The sequence below is a fragment of the Balaenoptera acutorostrata genome, chromosome 7, assembly GCF_949987535.1.
Source record: "Balaenoptera acutorostrata chromosome 7, mBalAcu1.1, whole genome shotgun sequence".
Taxonomy (NCBI): Eukaryota; Metazoa; Chordata; class Mammalia; order Artiodactyla; family Balaenopteridae; genus Balaenoptera; species Balaenoptera acutorostrata.
The window spans coordinates 16,157,133-16,178,313 of NC_080070.1; the positions used below are offsets into that span (position 1 = coordinate 16,157,133).

The window sequence follows — 21,181 nt, forward strand, 5'->3', positions numbered from 1 at the left end:
CCCTTGTATTTTCATAATGTATACCAGCGTGATAATAATGATCTTATTTCTTAAAATTTGTTGAAGTTTTCTTTATGGTATAGTACCTGAAAATTTTTATGTGTCTGGTATGTGTGGAAAATGTATATTCTCCTATTTTTGGATACAGATCCTTCTTGTTTCTCTCTCACACATACACACGCATTATATAGAAGATTAGGTCTAGCTTTTCCTGGCTTTTCAATAATTTAGAGAAATATATCAGAAATCTCCCACTGTAACAGTGGATTTACCAGTGTCTTTCTGTATTCTATCAATTTTTGCTTTATATATTTTGAAGTTATTTTATTTGGTACATATGTGTTTAAGATTGATATATCTTCTTAGTAAATTAAATCTTTATCATTATAGTTTTTGCACTTCCCTATACATTTTAGAATCAGCTTTTCAATTTCCTTTGGGATAGTCATTGGGATTGCACTGAATCTATCCATGAATCAGGGGAGAATTAACAACTTATCTGTATTCAATCTTTCCATCAAAGAACATGATACAGCTCTCCATTTATTTAAATTAAAAAAAATCCTCTCAGTAAAATATTGTAGTTTTAACTATATAAGTCTTGCATAGATTTTGTTAAATTTATCTCTAAATATTTAACATTGTTTTTAAAAAATTCCATTTCCAATTGTGTGTTGCTAGCATATAGAGTACATATAGATTCAGATTTTGTTATTTTTTCTTTATCTTATGGGTTATTTACATGTATCTTCTTAGTTTCCAAATATATGATGATTTTTCAGATATATTTTTGTTATTGACTCAAATTTAATTCCAATGTCATCAGACAGCCTACTTTGCATGAAGAATATTTTTAAATGTATTGAGATCCATTTTATGTCTCAGAAAATGAACTATTTTGTGAAATATTCCATGTGCACTTGAAAAATAGCATTCTGTTATATTTTGGAAAAGTATTCTATAAATGTCAATTAGGTCAAGTTGTTTGATAATGTTTAAGTCTCCTATATTCTATAGACTTTCTGTCTACTTATTATCTCAATTATCGAGAGAGAGGTTTTGAAATCTCTGACTAGAATTGTGGATTATTCTTTTTCTCTTTTCAGTTCTCTTAGTTTTGCTTCATGTATTTTGGAGTTCTGTTATTAGGTGCATATGTTTAGGATTGAACCCTTTATTATTATAAAACAAAATTCCTTATCCCTGGTAACACTCTTTGCTCTGAAATTTTTGTTGACATTAAAATAGCTAGTCCAGCTCTCTTTTGATTACTGTCAGCCTAGTATATCTTATTCTAGCCTTTTACTTTTTTTTTTAACCTTTTACTTTCAACCTATTTGTGTCTTATTATTTATTTATTTTTTTTTAATTTTTGGCTGCGTTGAGTCTTTGTTGCTGTGTGTAGGCTTTCTTTAGTTGTGGCGAGCAGGGGCTACTCTTCGTTGCAGTGTGCAGGTTTCTCATTGCAGTGGCTTTCTCTTGTTGCTGAGCACAGGCTCTAGGTATGCGGGCTTCAGTAGTTGCAGCATGCCGGCTCAGTAGTTGTGGCGTGTGTGCTCTAGAGCGCAGGCTCAGTAGTTGTGGCGCATGGGCTTAGTTGTGTGTCTTATTATTTAAAATGAGTTTCTTGTATATAATATATAGTGGGGTTTTGCTTTTTATCCATTCTGACAACCTCTGCATTTTAACTGGGTTGTTTAGGCTCTTTACATACACTGTAATTATTGACACCACTGAATTTAAATCCCCCATCTTGCTATTTATTTTCTGTTTTTCCCATCTATTCATTTCCCCTTTTTTCTTATTTTCCTGCCTTCTCTTAGACTGATTATTTTTTATTATTTCATTTTGTCTCCTTTACTGGCTTGTTTGCTATACTCTGGAAGTTTTAACATTTTCTCTTTATGTTTGACATCCTGAAATTTCACTATAAAGCATCCAGGTATGGGTTTCTTTCTCTTTCCTCTTTGGTAATTCATGCCTTTTCAATATCTCTGGGTTTTTTCTTCAATTATTACTTCCTTTTCTTTTTTCTTCTTTCTTTTTTTCTAAGACTTCTATTGTGTGGATACTGGAAATTCTAATTTTATGATTTACATCTCTTAGCTTTTCATATTTCACATTTAAAATTTTTTCTTGTCCTTTCCTTCTTCAATTGGGAGATTTCCTCATTCTGATCTTTTAAGCTGATCATCTTTTCCTTTTCTGTATCCATTCTATTTTTATCCCATCTATTGCACTGTGTTTTTATTTTTCCTAATTATTATTTTTGCTTGTTTTAAAAAAATGTTTTCTTGTTCTTATTTCATATTGCTGATATCTTTTTTTATCTCCTTGAATATATTAATTGGCTAATTAAAAAGTTCTTGGTCCTCTGTTCTGTTTTTGTTGCGATATGTAATTGAGATATGTTGTTTCCTTGTGAAATAAATGCCTTGTTATTTTGGGCTCTGAGCTCATTTTCTCCTGAGGATATTAGCTACACTGTGAGGCAGTCCCTTAGAGGAGAATGCCAGACTCCAATCCTAGTTAGCTCCAATGAGGTCAGGAGTGAGTGTATGGTCTTTCGGGTGGAGAGCCCCAGACAGCAGAAAACACACTCAGTGCCTCCTCACCCCTCAAAACAAGCCACAGTTCAGATCCTCAGCTGTAACCTAAACAGGGGGAAGTCTATTAGAATGAGATGATATTAGAGTATCATTTCCAGCCTTTGGAGTTTGAATTGGGAGAGGCAGGAAACAACTGCCAGAGGTCACGCAGAGACTTATGTTTTTATCAGCTTCTCACAAGTGCAAGATTTCAGTGCTGCTCTGACTTGATTCCTGAAGACATCTGAACACGAGTCCTAAGTGTCTACATGTGTGGAGTGTGTCCCAAGGCTATAGCAAGAGAGAAATAAGAGCAAAAATAACTCTGATAGTTCCTTTCCTATATTATCTTACTGGTTGCTGAGTTGCCTCTCACTCTAGGTAAAAGCTTCCGTACTACCTCATAAACAAACCAGTTCAAAATATCTGTACCTGCCTCCCACCTAAATCCATAAGGGTTTTCTCATTATTTTCCCCTAGTTTCTCACTCTTATAATCTTGGGGAAAGAGCCAGCAGCCTGCTCAGAAATGGAACCAGAATTATTTTTCAGTTTTTCATATATTATTTTACATTTGTTTCTTTTAGACATCATATTACTGATTTTTAAAAATTCAATTTGAGAAACAAAAAATTTGTGAGTTTATCTCATTTATATATTTTTATTTACTGTTACAGTAGAACTTATTTCCTTTACTTTCTTTTTCCTCCCACACTTCTCTCTTCCTTATCTTTGGCATTCTTCTCTTCCATCAAAGCAAAATCAAACATTTTGCAGCACCCAGAAGTGGAGGTTTTATACATCTTTGCTCGTGGTTAGAAATACCTGACTACTACTTTTCATTGGGAGTAAAGGTTGCAACTCTCTGTAAATCGAATAGGAATAATCAGATCACAATTTAAAAATGTAGTCTTTTAACATAAGAGGCCCACTTGAACTTACCTCCCAAGTGGCACACAGATTTGACTTGTGATATAACCATTTGCCATTTTCATCTTTAGGATAGAATTCATCTCCAGGCTGTCAAAAAAGAAAAAGAAAAAGAAAAAGTGTAGTTAACTTTATTTATATCTGGGGATTGAAATGATGGAATTTAAGTTGTCAGTATTCCAATATACCCGGGCCCTGAGAAACCAATTCAAGATAGATATATATATATATTTTATTTTTCCCCTCCCCCTGTGGAACTGTCCAGAAATTCATTTGTCCAACATATATGACACATCAGTCTCATTCTCTCACCCCAGCATTCATTATTCTTTATTTATTGACAGATTATTGTTGTTCTTAAGCCACGAAGTTCTCTCTTAATGATAAAATTTCTCATTAAAGAAAAGTAAAAGTTGAGAATTAGGACTTTTAGACTCAGTGTTTGGATAGTCTATCCTGGCCAAAGTTGAGGACAGCAAATTTCTTACTCTTATAAGAAACCAAAGGTCATCACTAAGGCTGAGAGGAGGAAATTCTTCAGCTAAGTATAGTTGATGAATGCAATGTTCCTTAAGTATAAGGGAAATGCATAGCACATTACTTCTCAGGTCTGGCTAATCGCCCCGTGGTTCTTTTCTTTCCCTTTTTTGGGCCTTCTAGGAGTTCAGCATCTTTTTTTCTACCTCATACACTATGTAAGTGTCAAACCTCCTCCTCTAACTTTTGGATGATACTTTCCCAATGAAGATTGACTATGGTGTGCAAATTGTCTTTCAGATTTCTCCTTTTTTGCTATATTTAAAAATGGGACCCATCTCTTAGGGGCTTGGAAATGGGATAGAAATAAAAGATGATTTCTAGATTCCTTGAGTGGATGGTGGTAATCATCTCCTGAGGTTGGACAAGGAATTGAGAGTTTTGTTTTGCATAGTTTGAGTTTGAAATGACTGTTAGACAGTCCAGTGGATATTTGAAGAGAACAGAGAAGTCTCAGAGAGTGGCTCAGAGAGAGGTCATGGGTACAGATAAAATTTGGGAGTCCTCAGCATATAAAATGGTATTCAATCCATGCAACTGGATGAAATCACCTATAGAGAGAGTATGGCTCAGTAAGACAAGAATATTGAGGATAAAGCACTGGGCAAAACATTTGGAGTTTAGCAGGGAAGAAGCTGTCAAAGAATCACCAGAGGGTGATATCATAGAAGCCATGAGATGAAAATGTTTAAAGAAGGAGGCAGTAGCCAACTGTGCTGAAAGAGATCAAATAAAATATGAGGACAAAGTGTCTACTGGATTTGGTTGGTGGCATAGAAGTCTTTGTAGACCTTGATAATAGGAATTTTTTGTTGTTGAAAATCAAGCAATTGGATAAAATCCATTATATTCTTAAAATTTTCCCCTAATTTTTCGCTCTGCCATCTCACCTGAATGAAACTTACACCTGGTGATAACAATTTCTCCATGCCCTCTTTAGCAAAGATAATTTCACCTCAATTTTCTTCTATTTCACTGAGAGCAGGAAAAGGACTCCTTTCTCCTCAAAGCCATGTAATCATTCATATTAACTACCCTGGTTATCTCTGATTTCTAAGCCCTTTGACCTTCTCAACACTTATGAGGCTTATTTCCACTCCAGACTCCCTCCATATTTCTTGCTTTTTGCATTTCCTAATTTTACTTCTGACCTGAAATGGCCTTGTATCTCCATTATGAACTCTGTTACTATTAATAGTTTTTACTCTCCCAAATTTTAATTAAGTCCTCTTCAAGTCTGAACCCATGTTAGATATTTCTATGATGTTCCACTGTGCTTACTTTACTAATCTTTTCATTTGGATAAGCTCATTGTCTTTTTACTCCTTTCCTGCTCCTGACTGTAAGGCATTATTAGAAGAATAACTCAACCCTCTAAAAATCCATGCTATTGACCCTCATTCCTGTTTAGCAATAACTTTGTCTTTTTAAAATGTCTTATCATGATTTTTTGTACTTTGTTGTTCTGAAATTGTGTCTGCTTATTAACTTTACATTTAAAAAATAACAGAGTGGTAAAATATTTTAGCGAGAAAGGTTTTTCTTTAAAAAGAATCATGAGATTCAAAAAGCAAGTGATATTTTGGCTTCAAAGACTGATTTCTCAATTACAGGAAGTACAGGTTCAGTTGGGAGGTAATGTCACTCTACTGTGTAATTTCTCACTGTTAAAAGTTTACCTTCTCTGTGTCCTTGAGCCTTGATCCTATTTAAGAATAGAAATAGAATTTCTTTATTTACCTTCTCCAAAAAGATTTTACAAGTCATTAGTCAGCCACAGAGAAGTAAATTTCATTTTCTCACTTTTAAATACCGGTTCTTTCCAAATCTGTAAGACTCAGCTTAGAACTCTGCCATTTGAATAAGAATCGAAGTTAGCTGAGTGCGGAGAAGCGCTAAGGTCAAAATCCCAAGAGCCTGACATAAAAAAATCACTGTAGTCCACGGGACATTGGAATTATTAGGCTTGTGAGGATAAGGCAGAGGGTAGTGTAGTATAAGGGAACACGTATGAGATTGGCATCAGGGGACCCAGGATCTTGTCCTAATTCTGATGGACTTTAATCCTAAGTAGTTCATTGCTTTTCTCTTCTGTGAAATGAGGTTTTTGGGATATGTAATTGCTAAGGTCACATCTTGGATGTGACCACAGAGGAGAGTTAATAAGGGAGGTGCTTCCAGAGAACAGAACGGGGCAGCCAGGTTGGCTGTGTAAAGAAATTCTGGCCACTGCGATGGCAGAGAGTCCTTGTCTTTCGTGTCCAGCAGGATCTGGTTTACCTCATGGACAAGTGGTCAGTTTTGTTTTTCAGTCTCTCCTTCCCTCAGTGAAATCTTAAAGCAGCTGCTGCTCTTCAGCAGTGTATACTGGGTGTGTTGGTGGTGGTTAAACTGAGTCCATATACTGAGAAAGTTCAAGGAAGGAATGCATTTGAATTAGAGGACTAGATATCACCTAGAAGTCCTGATCTTGGAACTGGCTTCAAAAATCTGACTACTCTTTGGGTTATTTTCCTTTGGAGAGGGTGGAGTGTGAGTAGGTTTTCAGTTGTATTTATTATTTTACATTATGTTGTGCAGGGATGTTTTCGTGACTGTGTGAATGGGAAGAAGGGTGTGTCTGGATGCTGGACAACTGCAATGTGGACTACAGGTAGGAGACTACTTGTTGGTTTGATGAAGAGCGTTTATAGCTGCAAAGACATGATATAACAGACAGTGCATTGGATTATGAATCTAGAAACTTGGGATCCAGGCCTGAGTTGGCTACACATAATCTTTCTTGGCATTTGTTGGGTTAGGTCAGTACTATCTGATTTACGGTAACAAAACATCATAATATTCTATGGTGCTAAGTAATGAATGAGCTTCCCGTACATAGATGTTGGCCCATGGTTGCCAAAGAGCAGAGGCCTTACCTTTAGGCCTATGAACTTACCTTAAAAGCCATAGGTATTTCAATGATGTAAAGATCCACATAATCTAGCTGGAGGTCCTTGAGCGTCCTCTCCAGAGTTGGGCGGACCATCTGTGGGTCATGATGTGTAGCCCACAGCTGAAAGAAAAAACGGGAGATAGTTAACTAATATCCTCATTATTATTATTATTTTTAACAATAATGCAGCCCTTAAAAAAATTTTTTTTTTAAAGATTGATTGATTGATTGATTGATTGCTATGTTGGGTCTTCGTTTCTGTGCGAGGGCTTTTTCTAGTTGCGGCAAGCGGGGGCCACTCTTCATCGCGGTGCGCGGGCCTCTCACTATCATGGTCTCTCTTGTTGCGGAGCACAGGCTCCAGACGCGCAGGCTCAGTAGTGGCTCACGGGCCTAGTGGCTCCGCGGCATGTGGGATCTTCCCAGACCAGGGCTCGAACCCGTGTCCCCTGCATTAGCAGGCAGATTCTCGACTACTGCGCCACCAGGGAAGCCCCCAAAATTTTTTTTACTGTTTCTTTTTTTTCGGCAGCACCGCGCAGCAGGATCTTAGTTCCCCAACACCCATGCCCCCTGCAGTGGAAGAGCAGAGTCCTAACCACTAGACCGCCAGGGAATTCCCCAGCCCTTTATTCTTTACAAACACGCATACACATTGTATTCACCCATTTCATTTCGCAAAAATATGTTTACATTGCAGTGTCATCTGAGTATAGGTTGAGCTGATATAACTTGACATCCAGAGTATAACTTTATCCAAATATAGTACCAGAGATTTAAAGATCCACCTGAACCACAGAGTACCTAATTCAGCAATAAAGTCTTCCTCTGCTCTATGCTAATTGCCTAATCGACTCTTGGCACTTTCACTTTTCCTCATTGTGTAATTAGGGAACATGTATCTGACTAGTGGTTCTGACCTGGTTTGGTACTTTATTTTCATTTCATTGATAAAAGGTGTGCTTCATGTGAGTAAGAAATATGGTTGTGTATGTGTCTTCACCAGATCCTCCACATTGTGATGGGCGGTGCAGAAGCTGGTGAAATTTTAAATTATTGCAGAAGTTTAGATCCCTTTTCACTGCTCCTATGTTCTCATTTGGTTCACTTCCTCATTTCCCCAGGAAAATTCTGCCAATCCCTACTAAGATCTGAATCAATATGTCACCAAATGGTGGCACGGGAGACCCCAGCCTCCAGTCCTCCAACAAAGATCAACAATTAAATAGCTATTCATGGGGCATCCCTGGTGGTGCAGTGGTTAAGAATCTGCCTGCCAATGCAGGAGACACGGGTTCGAGCCCTGGTCCAGGAAGATACCACATGCCATGGAACAACTAAGCCTGTACACCACAACTACTGAGCCTGCGCTCTACAGCCCACGAGCCACAACTACTGAGCCCATGTCCAGCAACTACTGAAGCCCGTGTGCCTAGAGCCTGTGCTCCCGAGAAGCCACCACAATGAGAAGCCTGCACACCACAACAAAGAGTAGCCCCTGCTCACCGCAACCAGAGAAAAGCCCGCGTGTAGCAACGAAGACCCAATGCAGCCAAAAATAAAATAAATTTATATAAAAAAACAATTAAATAGCTATTCATGAAAAAACAAAACAAAACAAAACAGCTATTCATGAATACAAATGGGGAGATGTTGGTCAAAGGGTACAAACTCCCTGTTATAAGATGAATAAGTTCTGGGGATCTAATGAACAGCATGGTGATTATAGTTAACAATACTGTATTATATACTTGAAAGTTGCTAAGAGAATAAATCTTAAATGTTCTCATCACAGAAAATAAATGGTAATTATGTAATGTGATGGAGGTGTTAGCTAACACTATGGTGGTAACCATTTTGCAATATATAATTGTATCAAATCAATGCATTGTACACTTTATACAAGGCCATATGTCAATTATATCTCAATAAAGCTGAAAAAGTAAAAGGAATGTAGACAGCTTAACATAAATAAGAAAACAAGAAAAAGAAATTACTCGTTCTCTGAAGTGTTAGGTAATGAAAGATTAAGCCTTGGGTTGTCAAACTGGAGCATGTGTACCCTTGAGGTCTATAAAACATGGGATACTGAAGGGTACCCAGAGCTTCAGGATAAATGAACACATCTTCCTGGAGCATCAAATTTGCTTACATATTTTTTGGAAAAAAAAGTTTTGAATTTATGTACATTTTTTGCCACAAGTAAGAGCAAGCAAAATTAGCAAAATTTGATTTTTTTCCTATGTTGGACAATAATGTTTTTTCTTGCCTTCAGAGCACAGAGAAGAGAAAACAATGTGAGAGTAGAGAAAAATGTGTTTTTGTTGTTACTGTGGGTCCTTTTGGTGTATTGTTGAAATCTCATCTAACTGAAAATTCTGTTTTATATGCTTTAATCTATTTTTATTCAACAAACACATGCAGTACTAGTTCTAGGTACTCTTTAAGTGCTTTGTAAATGTTAACTCATATCAACCTTGAAATGAAATGAAATGGGTGATTTAATTCAGTTCAATTTTTTCATCATGATAGGTATTCCAACAGCTTTAACTGTTTACCAAGGAGATAAGAAGGAAAGTTTGGTTTTTTTTAATAAATTCAAAAATATTTCCAGCTTTGGGCAGGCTTCTTTGGCTCAGGTCCTCAGGATATGAGTTCAAGTTTATTTTTCCCCAGAAACACTTGGTGAGTTCTAATGAGAGACTCTGTAATAACAAAATCTTTAGGAATCAGGTTGTAAAGCTATAATAAAGTGAAAAGCTTCAGGCTGATATTTTGGGACAGTGGCTCTACATGGCCCCTTGAAATCATAGCCCATAAGTGGCTGGTGACTTGGGGAACTGCAAACTCTTGGAGAGGCTGGAAAGGAGTCGGGAGGACGGGGTTCTGGGGAGTGAGTGAAGTCAGAAGCACCATTTTGTTCTCTTTAGAAAACTTAAGAGAATTGTATTACAAGTTCTCTAAAGTTATACAGTTTTATTCCTGCAAGGCTGCCTGTAAATATGTATCCTATATTTCCACTGGCTTTCATTTTATCATGATGCTTTATCTTTCTGATTGCTCTTCAATGGATAGTGATTTCTAACACTGGAGGTTTCAATTTCTCAAAAGATAGTGATCCAAACAAAATGTGGTATATCCATACAATGGAATATTATTTGGCCATAAAAAGAAATGAAATTCTGATATGTGCTACAACATGGTTGAAAGTAGAAAACATTATACTAAGTGAAAGAAGCCAGGGGCTTCCCTGGTGGCGCAGTGGTTGGGAGTCTGCCTGCTAGTGCAGGGGACACGGGTTCGAGCCCTGGTCTGGGAAGATCCCACATGCCGCGGGGCGGCTGGGCCCGTGAGCCACAACTGCTGAGCCTGCGCGTCTGGAGCCTGTGCCCCGCAGCGGGAGGGGCTGCGGTAGTGAGAGGCCCGCGCACCGCGATGAAGAGCGGTCCCCGCACCGCGATGAAGAGTGGCCCCCGCTTGCCGTAACCGGAGAAAGCCCTCGCACGAACCGAAGACCCAACACAGCCAAAAATAAATAAATAAATAAATAAAGTAGCTATAAAATTAAAAAAATAATAATAAAATAAAGATCCTACTTTCAATTCTTTAAAAAAAAAAAAAAAAAAAAAAAAAAAGAAGCCAGACAGAAAAGAACACATATTGTATGATTCCTTTTGTATGAAATGTCCAGAATAGGAAAACTAAAGAGACAGAAAGTAGATCAGTGTTTACCAGTGACTGGGGGAGAGCGATAAATGGGAAGTGATTACTGGTGGGTAAGAGGTTTCCTTTTGGAGTGATAAAAATATTCTGGAAAAGGTAGTGGTCATGGTTGTACAACTTTGTGAATATACTAAAAATGGTGAACTTTATGGTACGTGAATTATATCTCAAAAAAAAATTAGTGATCTACAGACAAATAGGCATATACAGAAGAAAAAGCTGCCTCCTCCTAAAAGAAGTTTTTTTTTTTAATAAGATATCTTTTTTATTTAATTAATTAATTAATTTATTTATTTATGGCTGTGTTGGGTCTTCGTTTCTGTGCGAGGGCTTTCTGTAGTTGTGGCAAGCGGGGGCCACTCTTCATCGCGGTGCGTGGGCCTCTCACTATCGTGGCCTCTCTTGTTGCGGAGCACAGGCTCCAGACACGCAGGCTCAGTAATTATGGCTCACGGGCCCAGCCGCTCCGCGGCATGTGGGATCTTCCCAGACCAGGGCTCGAACCCGTGTCCCCTGCATTGGCAGGCAGATTCTCAACCACTGCGCCACCAGGGAAGCCCCTAAAAGAAGTTTTGACAAATGCTTATTGTAATATGAACCACCTCCTTACTTCCCTTCACTCCTCAAATCTACTTTCTTTGTAGATTTGACTCTTCCATATTGTCTTAAATCAATGCCCAAGTAGGAAGAAAGAACTTTTCCCTAACCTTCAAGGGGCTAATTAGTCCCTAAATTCTTGGCAAGATTGAGGAACTTGGCAGTTAAGAACTCACTCCTCAGGACTTCCCTGGTTAGGACTCTGCACTTCCACTGCAGGGGACACGGGGAACTAAGATCCTGCAAGCCTGCAGGGTTTGGTGAGTTCAACATCCTTCAGCAGAGAAAAGACGTCAGACCCACCATGAACATAAGTCGTGTAGGGTGAAGGGAAGACCTCACCTTTCCGCAGTAGAAGATATCCTGCCTCTGCACCTTTCCTTCTGCTATCTTCTCCCTGATGGCCTCCCCCACTTCGTGCTCGTTCTGGTAGAGGTAGGCGCCATCAATGTGCCGGTACCCCGTGTCAATGGCAATTTTCACTGATCTTGCACAGGTCCCCTTAGGGGTCTAAAATGATAGGGGGGTTGGGTTGGGGGAGAAGAGAAATGTGTCTTTTCTTTAATCATTCTTAATCAGGACACTTGGCACATACATCGTTTTATAGTGAAAACGACAAATTCGGACACCTAAAAGGACAAGAAAGACCCCTGCGTAACTGGATAGGATGAAAGAAAGAAGGGAAAAGGAAGAGGAGAGGAAGTGGGATGGGACCTGCACCCCTTGGGGGAGCTGAATGTGAGGTGAGGTTCCCGCACCCGGGGAAGCCCCCTCACCAGCGAGGAGATCAGTTGGGACAGAAGGGGAACTTTGGGGGCTATGGGAGGAGAGCCCAGCAACCTGTCTGTGGCAGGCAGGACAGAGTGAGACCTACACAGATGGTCCTCGCCACAGCCCTGTGTGCCCCAGCCTGAGAGGTGTGTCGCCAGTGTGTATGGGGGCTGTGTGCTAAAATGTGGGGTTTGGAGAGCAGACCCGGGGAGAAGACTTCTGTTGACTGTGCGGAGACAGCCTGAAGGGATGGAAGTGAGGAAATCCGCAACTAGGAATGCTTGTAGAGGAAACCCAGACCGCCATAGAAGCGAAGCACCATTGTTAAGTGACTTGCAAGGGGCAGGACTGCCATTGCAGCCTCTCTCCCCACATGAGGCCCCTGCCTCCCTGGGCACGAGGAAGGGCTCCCACCGGGGCAGGAGCTCTTGTGACCCCGGCCGCTGCTGCATCCACATCCCCCTCCTCCCCGGGGCGGACTTGTGTGCTCCAGGGCAGCCTCGGGAGCAGACCCCTGTGGGTGGCCCACATGCAGAGGTGGTGCTGAAACCACAGCTGAGCCCCAGGGGCTGTGCAACTAAGGAAGAAAAGCTGAAGTCTCTCCTCGCAGCTGCACTAACTGCGAATTGACAACCCTGCGACCAGCTTTGTAAGCTAAGTGCCTGCAGAACATCTAAATGGGCAGCAAGTGCTCCTGCAGCCAAGATGGGCCTAGCTTTAGCAGCTGTAGGCTTTGTGGGCACTTACACAGGGGGGTCGGGCCAGGCCAGAGTCTGAGCTGCCCCCATAGTGCACACAGCGGGTCCAGATCCATGATTACTGCAATCCTGGGACCTGACTTCAGTGGATCTGTGCTGGTGGCCTGGTGAAAACAACATCTGAGGGACACTGGGGCCAACTGCAGGCATTCCCATGGTTAAGGTGGGGACGAGAACAGTACCAACAACAGTGTAATCTAAGAGCTTGTACAACAGGTGAAGGTGACACAACAGAGCACACCCATAGGTGAACAGCTCCAGAGGAGGAATGCTCCAGTCCCGCCTACCTCACACCACAGATCAGAAACACAGCTCAGAAACAGATCTGGGGGACTCTACTCTGACAACTAGGGAGCAGACCCCACCCCCGACAGGGCAGTGACAACCACAGAGCAAAGGGGAGGCCCTGCTCAATATCCAGTGCAGGTTCTGGTCACCACATCAGTCACACCTCCTATCAAGGGGATACCAGCTAGCATACACTGAGGAAAGAGGTGGCAGACATCTATACTAAAAAGAGTCCTCTCACCAAAAAATATTAAATCCATGCAGGCTACACAGGGACGTTCCCACATAAAAATAGCCCTCTGTGACAGTCTGAGGGTCTGGCATTGGGAGGAAGAACCCCCAGAACATTTAGCCTTGAAGGCCAGTGGGGCTTGAGTGCAGGACCTCCACAGGGCTGGGGGAAACAGAGACTCCACTCTTGGAGGGTGCACACAAGGTCTCACGTGCACTGGGACCCAGCACACAGGAGTACTTCCATAGGGACCTGGCCTAGACCTACCTAGGGGTCTTGGAGGGTCTCCTGGGGAGGTTAAGGTAGACTATAACTCACTGTGGGGGCAAAGAGACTGGTAGCAGAACCCCCAGGGAATATTGATTGGAGTGAGCTCTCCCGGAAGTCCACATTTCAGCACTAAGACCCAGCCCCACCCAATAACCTGCACACTCTAGTGCTGGAAAGCCTCACACCAACAACCAACGAGATAGGAACACAGCCCCACCCATCAGAAGACAGGCTGCCTAAAGTCGTACTGAGCTCACAGCCACCTCAAAACACACCCCTTGACATGGACATGCCCCTGCCCATCAGAGGGACATGACCCAGCTCCACCCACCAGAGGGCAGGCACCAGTCTCTCCCAACAGGAAGCCTGCACAAGCCCCTGGACCAACCTCACCCACCAGGGGGCAGACACCAGAAGCAAGAGGAACTATGATCCTGCAGACTGTGGAAAGGAGACCATGAACACAGAAAGTCAGACAAAATGAGATGACAGAGAAATATGTTGCAAATGAAGGAAGAAGATAAAAACCCACAAGAACAACTAAATGAAGAGGAGATAGGCAATCTACCTGAAAAAAGTTATATGACCTTTAGAAAAAAGCAAGAAAATAATTTCCATAAAAGTTAGAAGATGAATTACCTCTTGAGGGAGAGATGGTTTTGAATTGGGAAGGGCACACAGAGGGTTTCTGGGGGTTGGTATATTCTAATTTTGGATCTGTGTGCTGGTTACTCAGATGTTAGCTTTAAAAGTATTCACCCTTCTATATATTTCAAAATTTTAAATGTTAAAAAAATAAGGAAGTAGATCAAAAATAAAAGGTAAGTGACTCAAATAAATTCAAAACTTTAGATCCAAAGAATGTAGTAACCTGGGCATGAAACATCCATTTTTGGCCTTGGACCTACTATTTATTCTCCTTTGTTTGGATCCAATTGGTTGCCAAGCTTTGTAGAGTCTACCCCATGATTTGTATCCTTCAGCCAACTTACTTCTTTTCTAGGCCCCAGCCAAATTATTTCCCTCACAGCCACCAACCGAGTTTAAGTCCTTATTATTTTTTGCCTGATTTATTAGAGAAGCCATCTCACTTGATCTCTATGTATTTTGCCTCTTCTCATTTTAATTCGATTTAACGTTGGCAGGTTAATAGCTTTGAAATATGAACCTACTTTTTTCTCCCTGGTATTTTTTTGTTACCACCTACCCCTCCCCTCCCGCCCCACCAGCAAACCATTTTTTGCAGCTTGATGTGCAGCATTCATTGCCTCTGGAGAGGAATGACATAAAATGCAGAAGTCAGTTCGTGGTATTTGCATTCTAAGAGCCAAGGCTTCTGTGGCAGGAGTGTGAGTGTGAAGGGGTCACAGGTACTGCAAAGAACTCAGGATACACACTCTACTAAAAGTAAAAAGAAACACCAGCTGAATTGTTTTTTTTGACTCTTAAAATACTAGCTAATATAGCGTTTTACAAAAATATAAATGAGTTGCCATTACTTAAAAATTATTAATTACTTTACAATATTCTTTGAAAAATGTGAGAAGATCAGGCCACACTGGACTTTTGTTTATGCATGACAATTAGCTGTAGTGGAGAAATTACCATCTTCATTTAGAATTGTGAGTGGAATCCCTGGTACTCTATTTATTGTGTCTTGTACCATCAATCGTCTCCTAAGTGTTACTTGCACATGTTTTTTTTGTTTTTGTTTTTGTTTTTGTTTTGTAGCAAAGAAGAAAAGAAAGCATTTCTTGCACTTATATCTACTATCAAAATGAGAAAGCAGAACAAAACTGAGAAATAGACTTGGCTCTCTAGGACCACTTATTTATGGTTCCTGCCTTGTCCCTGGTCCCTTTAGGTAGAGATGGTGGGAACATCCTCAACCCTGACAAAGATTCTTTCATGGACCAAACTCTAATCAGGTTCTTTTGAACTCTTTTCCAACATGGACTTTCATACTCATCTCTGCTCTGTCCAAGCTTAGCAAGAATCCTGCTAAGTCAGTTTAACCACAACCTCTCACCCTCCATATCTGATCACGCTTTATATCAAATCAGGTTCCTCCTCCTCCACCATGCCGCAGGAGATGTCTAGTCACCCCACCCTGTCTTCAGCAAGAATCCTGTTAGGTCAGTTTAGCCAGAATGGCCCCTTATTCCTGAAGTTTCCTCTTAGTAATTCTCTACCCACAGATCCCAACCCTGCACCTTGGTTATAAATTCTCACTTGCCCAGGTATTCAGAGTTGACACCGATCTCTCTTCCCTACTACAAAATTCCATCACGGTGGCCCCTTGATGTTTCAGGCTCCTCCTTCGTACTCAAGAGATTGGACTTCACCTCTCCTTTGCCCCATATACAAAGCCTTTGGCTCACTGTTCAGAGTGTGAAAACTGTTTACAGCTATAGAAATCTTAACCAGAACCACCCAGGAAGGGATACTGGATCAGTTACAACCCCAATCTAGGCTACTCCTTCCCTATAGCTTGGTGTTTCCTGATCTACCCAATAACTAGACTTGTTCACTGTTACTTTCATCTTTGAACAAGCACTTCAGCTTTTCTTTATATTTTATTTATAAGTGTATTTATTTTTTCTGCCTTCAGTCACTCACGGATTTTAAATCCCTTGTTTCTAGTCCATTGTTTCGATCCCTGTGTTACCTAGAAAAATGCCTCATACATGGCAGGCACACAATAAATATTTATTGAACTGAATTATTGCCCATTTTCCAAAATATTTACCATTGGTCCCAGATGTGTGTCATTTGCACACTTGGTAACATTCTTGAGTTTTACTTGAAGTTTTTGATAAATATTGGTTATTAACTCATGGGCTGATATACATAAAAACCAAATTAATTTCTATCAAAGCAGAAAAAGGAACAAGACTCAAAACTCTTGCCTATCGGACTTTCTCAGACAGAGATATAGGGAGAGAGACAGGAAGAAGGGAGACTTGCTGGGAGGTTATTATAGACTATTTCATCCCTGTATGAAAACATTCTGGGAATCTGTCCTAGGGAAATGGCGCATAGATAATTTGTACAGTTCAGTTTTCATTAGTTAGTGATCATCAAATGAGGAAATGCACAGAGTGCTTGGTGCTACTAAATGTTGGTTCCATCTCAAATTCCCTGACTCCACAGGCACGAAACACCTCCACAGGCATGAAAGTTGGGCATATTAAGAGAAAAAAAATCTTTGTAAGTCAGGAGAAGCTAGGCTGGTTGGCCTGACACAGCTGCACGATAATGTTCCTCCAGGCTGCTGTTCTACAGTTCCTATCACCACGTGTTGACAGTGGAGTCTCAAATGGGCAGATGCTGGAGGAGAGGGTGTGGTTAGTCTTCCTTATCTCAGCCTTTCATCTCTGCTCCTACCCCCGACTCCCCCTGAAGACAAGCCTAAATCTTCCCCTGGCGCCTGCTAACTTCTGTATCAAAATGGAGCAGGATCCCAGGACAAATATTGACTGACTTGATTATATACATGAAATGTGAAGGATTTCAGTTAATGAGTTACCTCAGCCTGTCATTCTCCTTCCATCTCTTGTGGAATGAAAGGTTTTGAAAAGCACCTCAGGCACGCCAAAGGGAGAAGACTGAATTTTGGCATCAGATTTCATCTCTAGGACTAAGATTCTGACGTTAAATCTAATTCGGTGCTTTTATTTCCTGGTGACCGACTTGGGCATGGGTACTCCTAGTGTCTGTCTCATCAGCCCTCGGTAGATGGTGAGGGAGTTGTCAGTTGTACGGCTTTGAACAGAAACTGCTGAGTGTTCCAGCTCGGAGATACTCCACCCTCTCCACTCCCCGTCTCCCCCTCAACCTAGCTCTGCCTATCCCCCTCCCCCAAATCTTCCATGGTGGGCATTTTTCTTCACATTAGAGTGTCCAATTTTGTGAAACATACCTTTAGTTCTGTATTTCTGATCACAAATGTGGTTTGTGCATGCACAATCTTCATTTCTAATAGTATTCCTCGAATGCCATATTCTCTAACTGCAGTATGTCTTCTGAAGTGAGTTACAACTCTTTTTGGGAAGTGACACATGAATGCTTTTGAATGTCTCCATCCTGTAGCATTTAATATTACTAGACACATAGCAGGCACTTAATATTTATTGGTAGATGCAGCACTTTGAGCCCCACTGAGTTTCAGGAGATAGATAGAGAGATAGAGAGATAGATAGAATGATAGATGTGCAAGCAAGGAGCCATATAATTGATAGAGAGTCATTGAAATGAGTAGAGGCATGACATAATTAGATTCATATCCTAGATCTATCATTCTATCTATCTATCTATCTATCCATCCTAGGTACTTTCTGGATATATTCCTAGATACTTTCATATATAGAAATACATATAGAAAGTCATAGAAATATACAGCTGCATTGACATAACATACATTTATAACAGGTAATATAGTATAGGGACTCAGAGGATAGGATCTAGGCCAAAACTACATTGGTTCAAATTCCAGTTCTCTTCCTCAGCATTAGAAGTTTGGGACATTTTATTTTATCTTGCCATGCCTCAGTTTTCTCATCTGTAAAATGGGGTAAAATGGTATCTCTTTCATAATGTTGTGAGGATTAAATTAGAAAATGCATGTACTATAAAGTACTACAAAGAGTTCCTGGCACATGGTTAAGTGTTAAAAAAATTTTAGCTATTATTATTGTATGCATTTACAACTCCATATCCTCTGATGCACACACACACACACACACACACACACACACACACACACACATATATATATATATATATATATATATATATATATATATATATATATATATATATATCTCCTTTCATTCACTTGACAAGGATTACCTGAACACCCAGCACACATACTATACTGGGAATATAGAGCTGAACAAGACATGGTCTCTTTCCTGATGGATTTTACATCTGATAGAGAAGATTGCACAGAAACAATGGTAACAATATAGTGTGATAAGTGCTACAACAGAGTTGAGTATGAGGGGCTATGTGAACACGCAGGAGGGGCAAGTTGTGGTGGCTGGGAGATGAGTTTCTAAGGAGAGGTATCCTCCAGCTGAGTCTTGCAGGTTTAGTAAAAATTAGTCAGCTCAGGAGAAAGCGTGTTCCAGGTGGAGGGCAGCATGTTCAAGGTCATGGAGATGGGAGAGTTGTTCAAGGAACTCAGGTAGCTATGTTTTACATGAGGGAGAGGTGGAAGAGTGGTGGTAGATACTGCTGGACTGACAGGTCTTGACTAAACCATAAGGCCCAATGTGCAAGTAAGGAGTATGGCCTCTACCCTATAATTGATAGGGAGCCATTGAAAAATTAGGCAGAGGCATGACATAATCAGATTCATATCCTTGTGCCTCTGTGCTTCTCTTTCTGCCTACAATGTCCTGCCTCAGCTCTGCTTCTCTGCCTAGCTAACTCATACTTAGTTTAACAGAGTTCATGCACACATGATCATTCAAATTTCAGTAGCATTTCTAGATATAATCACTGTTTATTCTGGTAATCAGCATTAAATGTGGAATTGCAATGTGGAAAGCAGAAAGATATTTTTCTTACAAGTAGAAGCTTTTCTGTGTTTTAATGGAAACCCACTTCAGTCCTCATGGTCAAATCTAACTATTCCCTTTCCTGTGTTTTCAGAGAGATACTGTTTATAATTCTCAGACAGCATTTACTCTTCATTGTTCTATGATTAATTAGTTATTAGAGTCTGTCTCCTCTATTAGATTTTTAATCCCTAGACAGCAGAGGCACTATTCTCTTCATATTTGAAGCTTCTATAGTCTATAGTCTAGTGCTTCATACATGGTAGGTTTTCACTAAATGTTTTGTTGGACTGAACTAAAAATTCTCAAATATGAACTTAAAAAAATCATAAACCATAAACTCAGAAATTTTATGTACTTCAGTTCAACCTAATAACCAGCATTCAGGCTGAATTTTAGTAAAGGAAGCAGAAAGGTCCCATTCTTTAAGCCGAGATACTTTTAAATCATAAACTAATTTAGTTTAACCGTTGGCTCAGTACTTATTCAGCCAAACAGCAGTCCTTCAAGGTTGCATTCATTATTACAAAAATTAAATCAATGAAATCCATTCAAAATGAATTACAGATTATCCTTTAGGAAAGTGTTAATTAAAAAAAAAAAACAGAGAGAGATAAGCTTACCAATCTAGGTTCTGAGTAGGTACCAAGTCCGATGATAGGAATGCTGTTTCCATCACTTAGAGGTATGCGGTGATATGCAGCACTGAGGTACATCTTGCAAAGTCTGAGGTTTCAATTTCTAGAAATGATTCTGAACACCACAGAAAAGCCTTTTTGAAAAGGTGTCCTAATGCCTATTTAATCAAAGAAAGGAGAGCCAGAGGGAGGAGCAGTGGGAGGGAAGAGAGATTTCTCAACCTGTTTTTTTTTCAGGTTGTTCTGGAAATCCTAATTGAGGTTGTCCTTTGAACTTATCAGAGGCATGTAAATAATAACCCATTTTGATCTTATGCTTACTTCCCTGCAAAGAAATGATTTTAAAAATAAAAGGAAACAAATCTAGCTGGCTTCTGTCAGCTAGGATGCTTTGGTTGGTAAGTAACAGACCTATCGCAAATTCTCTGAAATAATAAAAGAAATTTATTGGTCTATATTCCTGAAACCCCCAACCTTAGGGCTAGCTCCAGGTGTGACTAAGTTTTCCAGGACTTCCCTAGAGATTTGGGCTAGCAGGACTGGGAAGGGGTCTGGAATTTTTATCACCTAGTTAAGTGGGAAACTGGACTGGAGGGGAAAATGATATGGCCAGGAACCAGTTTTTCACTCTCAGTTCATTTCTCTGCCTCCTTGCTCTCTCAGTGGATTTTCTCTTTATCACTGAAAGATGGTAACCAGTCCTTAGAGTGACATGGTTCCAGGCTCCAACCCAACAAAAAAAGGGATTTTACGTCATAGCTCACACAGTAATCCAGAAATAGGGTCCAGTTGGCCTCAATTGCCTTTCTTAGTTTCTGGAGCCAACCACTAAGTCAATCACAGGGGTCAAAGAAAATAAAACTGATTGCTTTAATGTAATTAGAAGCCATTTCTAAATTTGGAGTTGGGCTTAATCCCACCTGGGGAGATTCTGGAGATGTTAAGAAAAAGGAAAGGAGTAGCAGTTAGTGAAACAATTAACACATGTTTATTATAGTCTTCCTCCAAAGGATTGTGCTGTTTATGAGAGTTTTGGACCTGGTGATCTTAAAGATAACTGTGTCCGTGATGGTGAAAGTATCCTGAAGTATGTCTCTAACTGACTTGTCGTCTCTCCAGGACAACCTCATTCTTACTTACACACACATGATCAGCCAGTGGACACAATAATTTCAACTATGTTGGGGCAGGGTGGAATATGGGCAGTAGTGATCTTCAACATTGTTTGTAATTCGATCCAACAAACACTTATTGTGCACCTTTGTGTGCTAAGATGTTGGCTATATATGTTTCTTTATTTTTCTTATTTTTGACTTTTTTGGTGTTTAGCTCTATGAATTTTAGCACATGT

The 21,181-nt window shown here is 40.2% G+C and overlaps 1 protein-coding gene across 4 annotated transcripts in view; it reads right to left on the reverse strand.

Annotated features, from left to right (window-relative positions):
- Positions 1-19,973, reverse strand: part of AKR1D1 (aldo-keto reductase family 1 member D1) — a 35,799-nt gene extending 15,826 nt beyond the window's left edge. For 3 of the 4 annotated variants that reach the window (XM_057550598.1, XM_007177095.2, XM_007177092.2), the window contains exons 1-4: positions 19,816-19,973; positions 11,652-11,819; positions 6,993-7,109; positions 3,530-3,607 (exon numbers count right to left, since the gene is read on the reverse strand). In XM_057550598.1, the coding sequence (XP_057406581.1) occupies positions 3,530-3,607; positions 6,993-7,109; positions 11,652-11,819; positions 19,816-19,908 (456 nt within the window). In that variant the 5' untranslated portion in view covers positions 19,909-19,973. The remainder of the gene's footprint in view (positions 1-3,529; positions 3,608-6,992; positions 7,110-11,651; positions 11,820-19,815) is intronic. The other variant, XM_028165241.2, reaches the window with a different exon arrangement.
- Between the last annotated feature and the right edge of the window lie 1,208 nt (positions 19,974-21,181).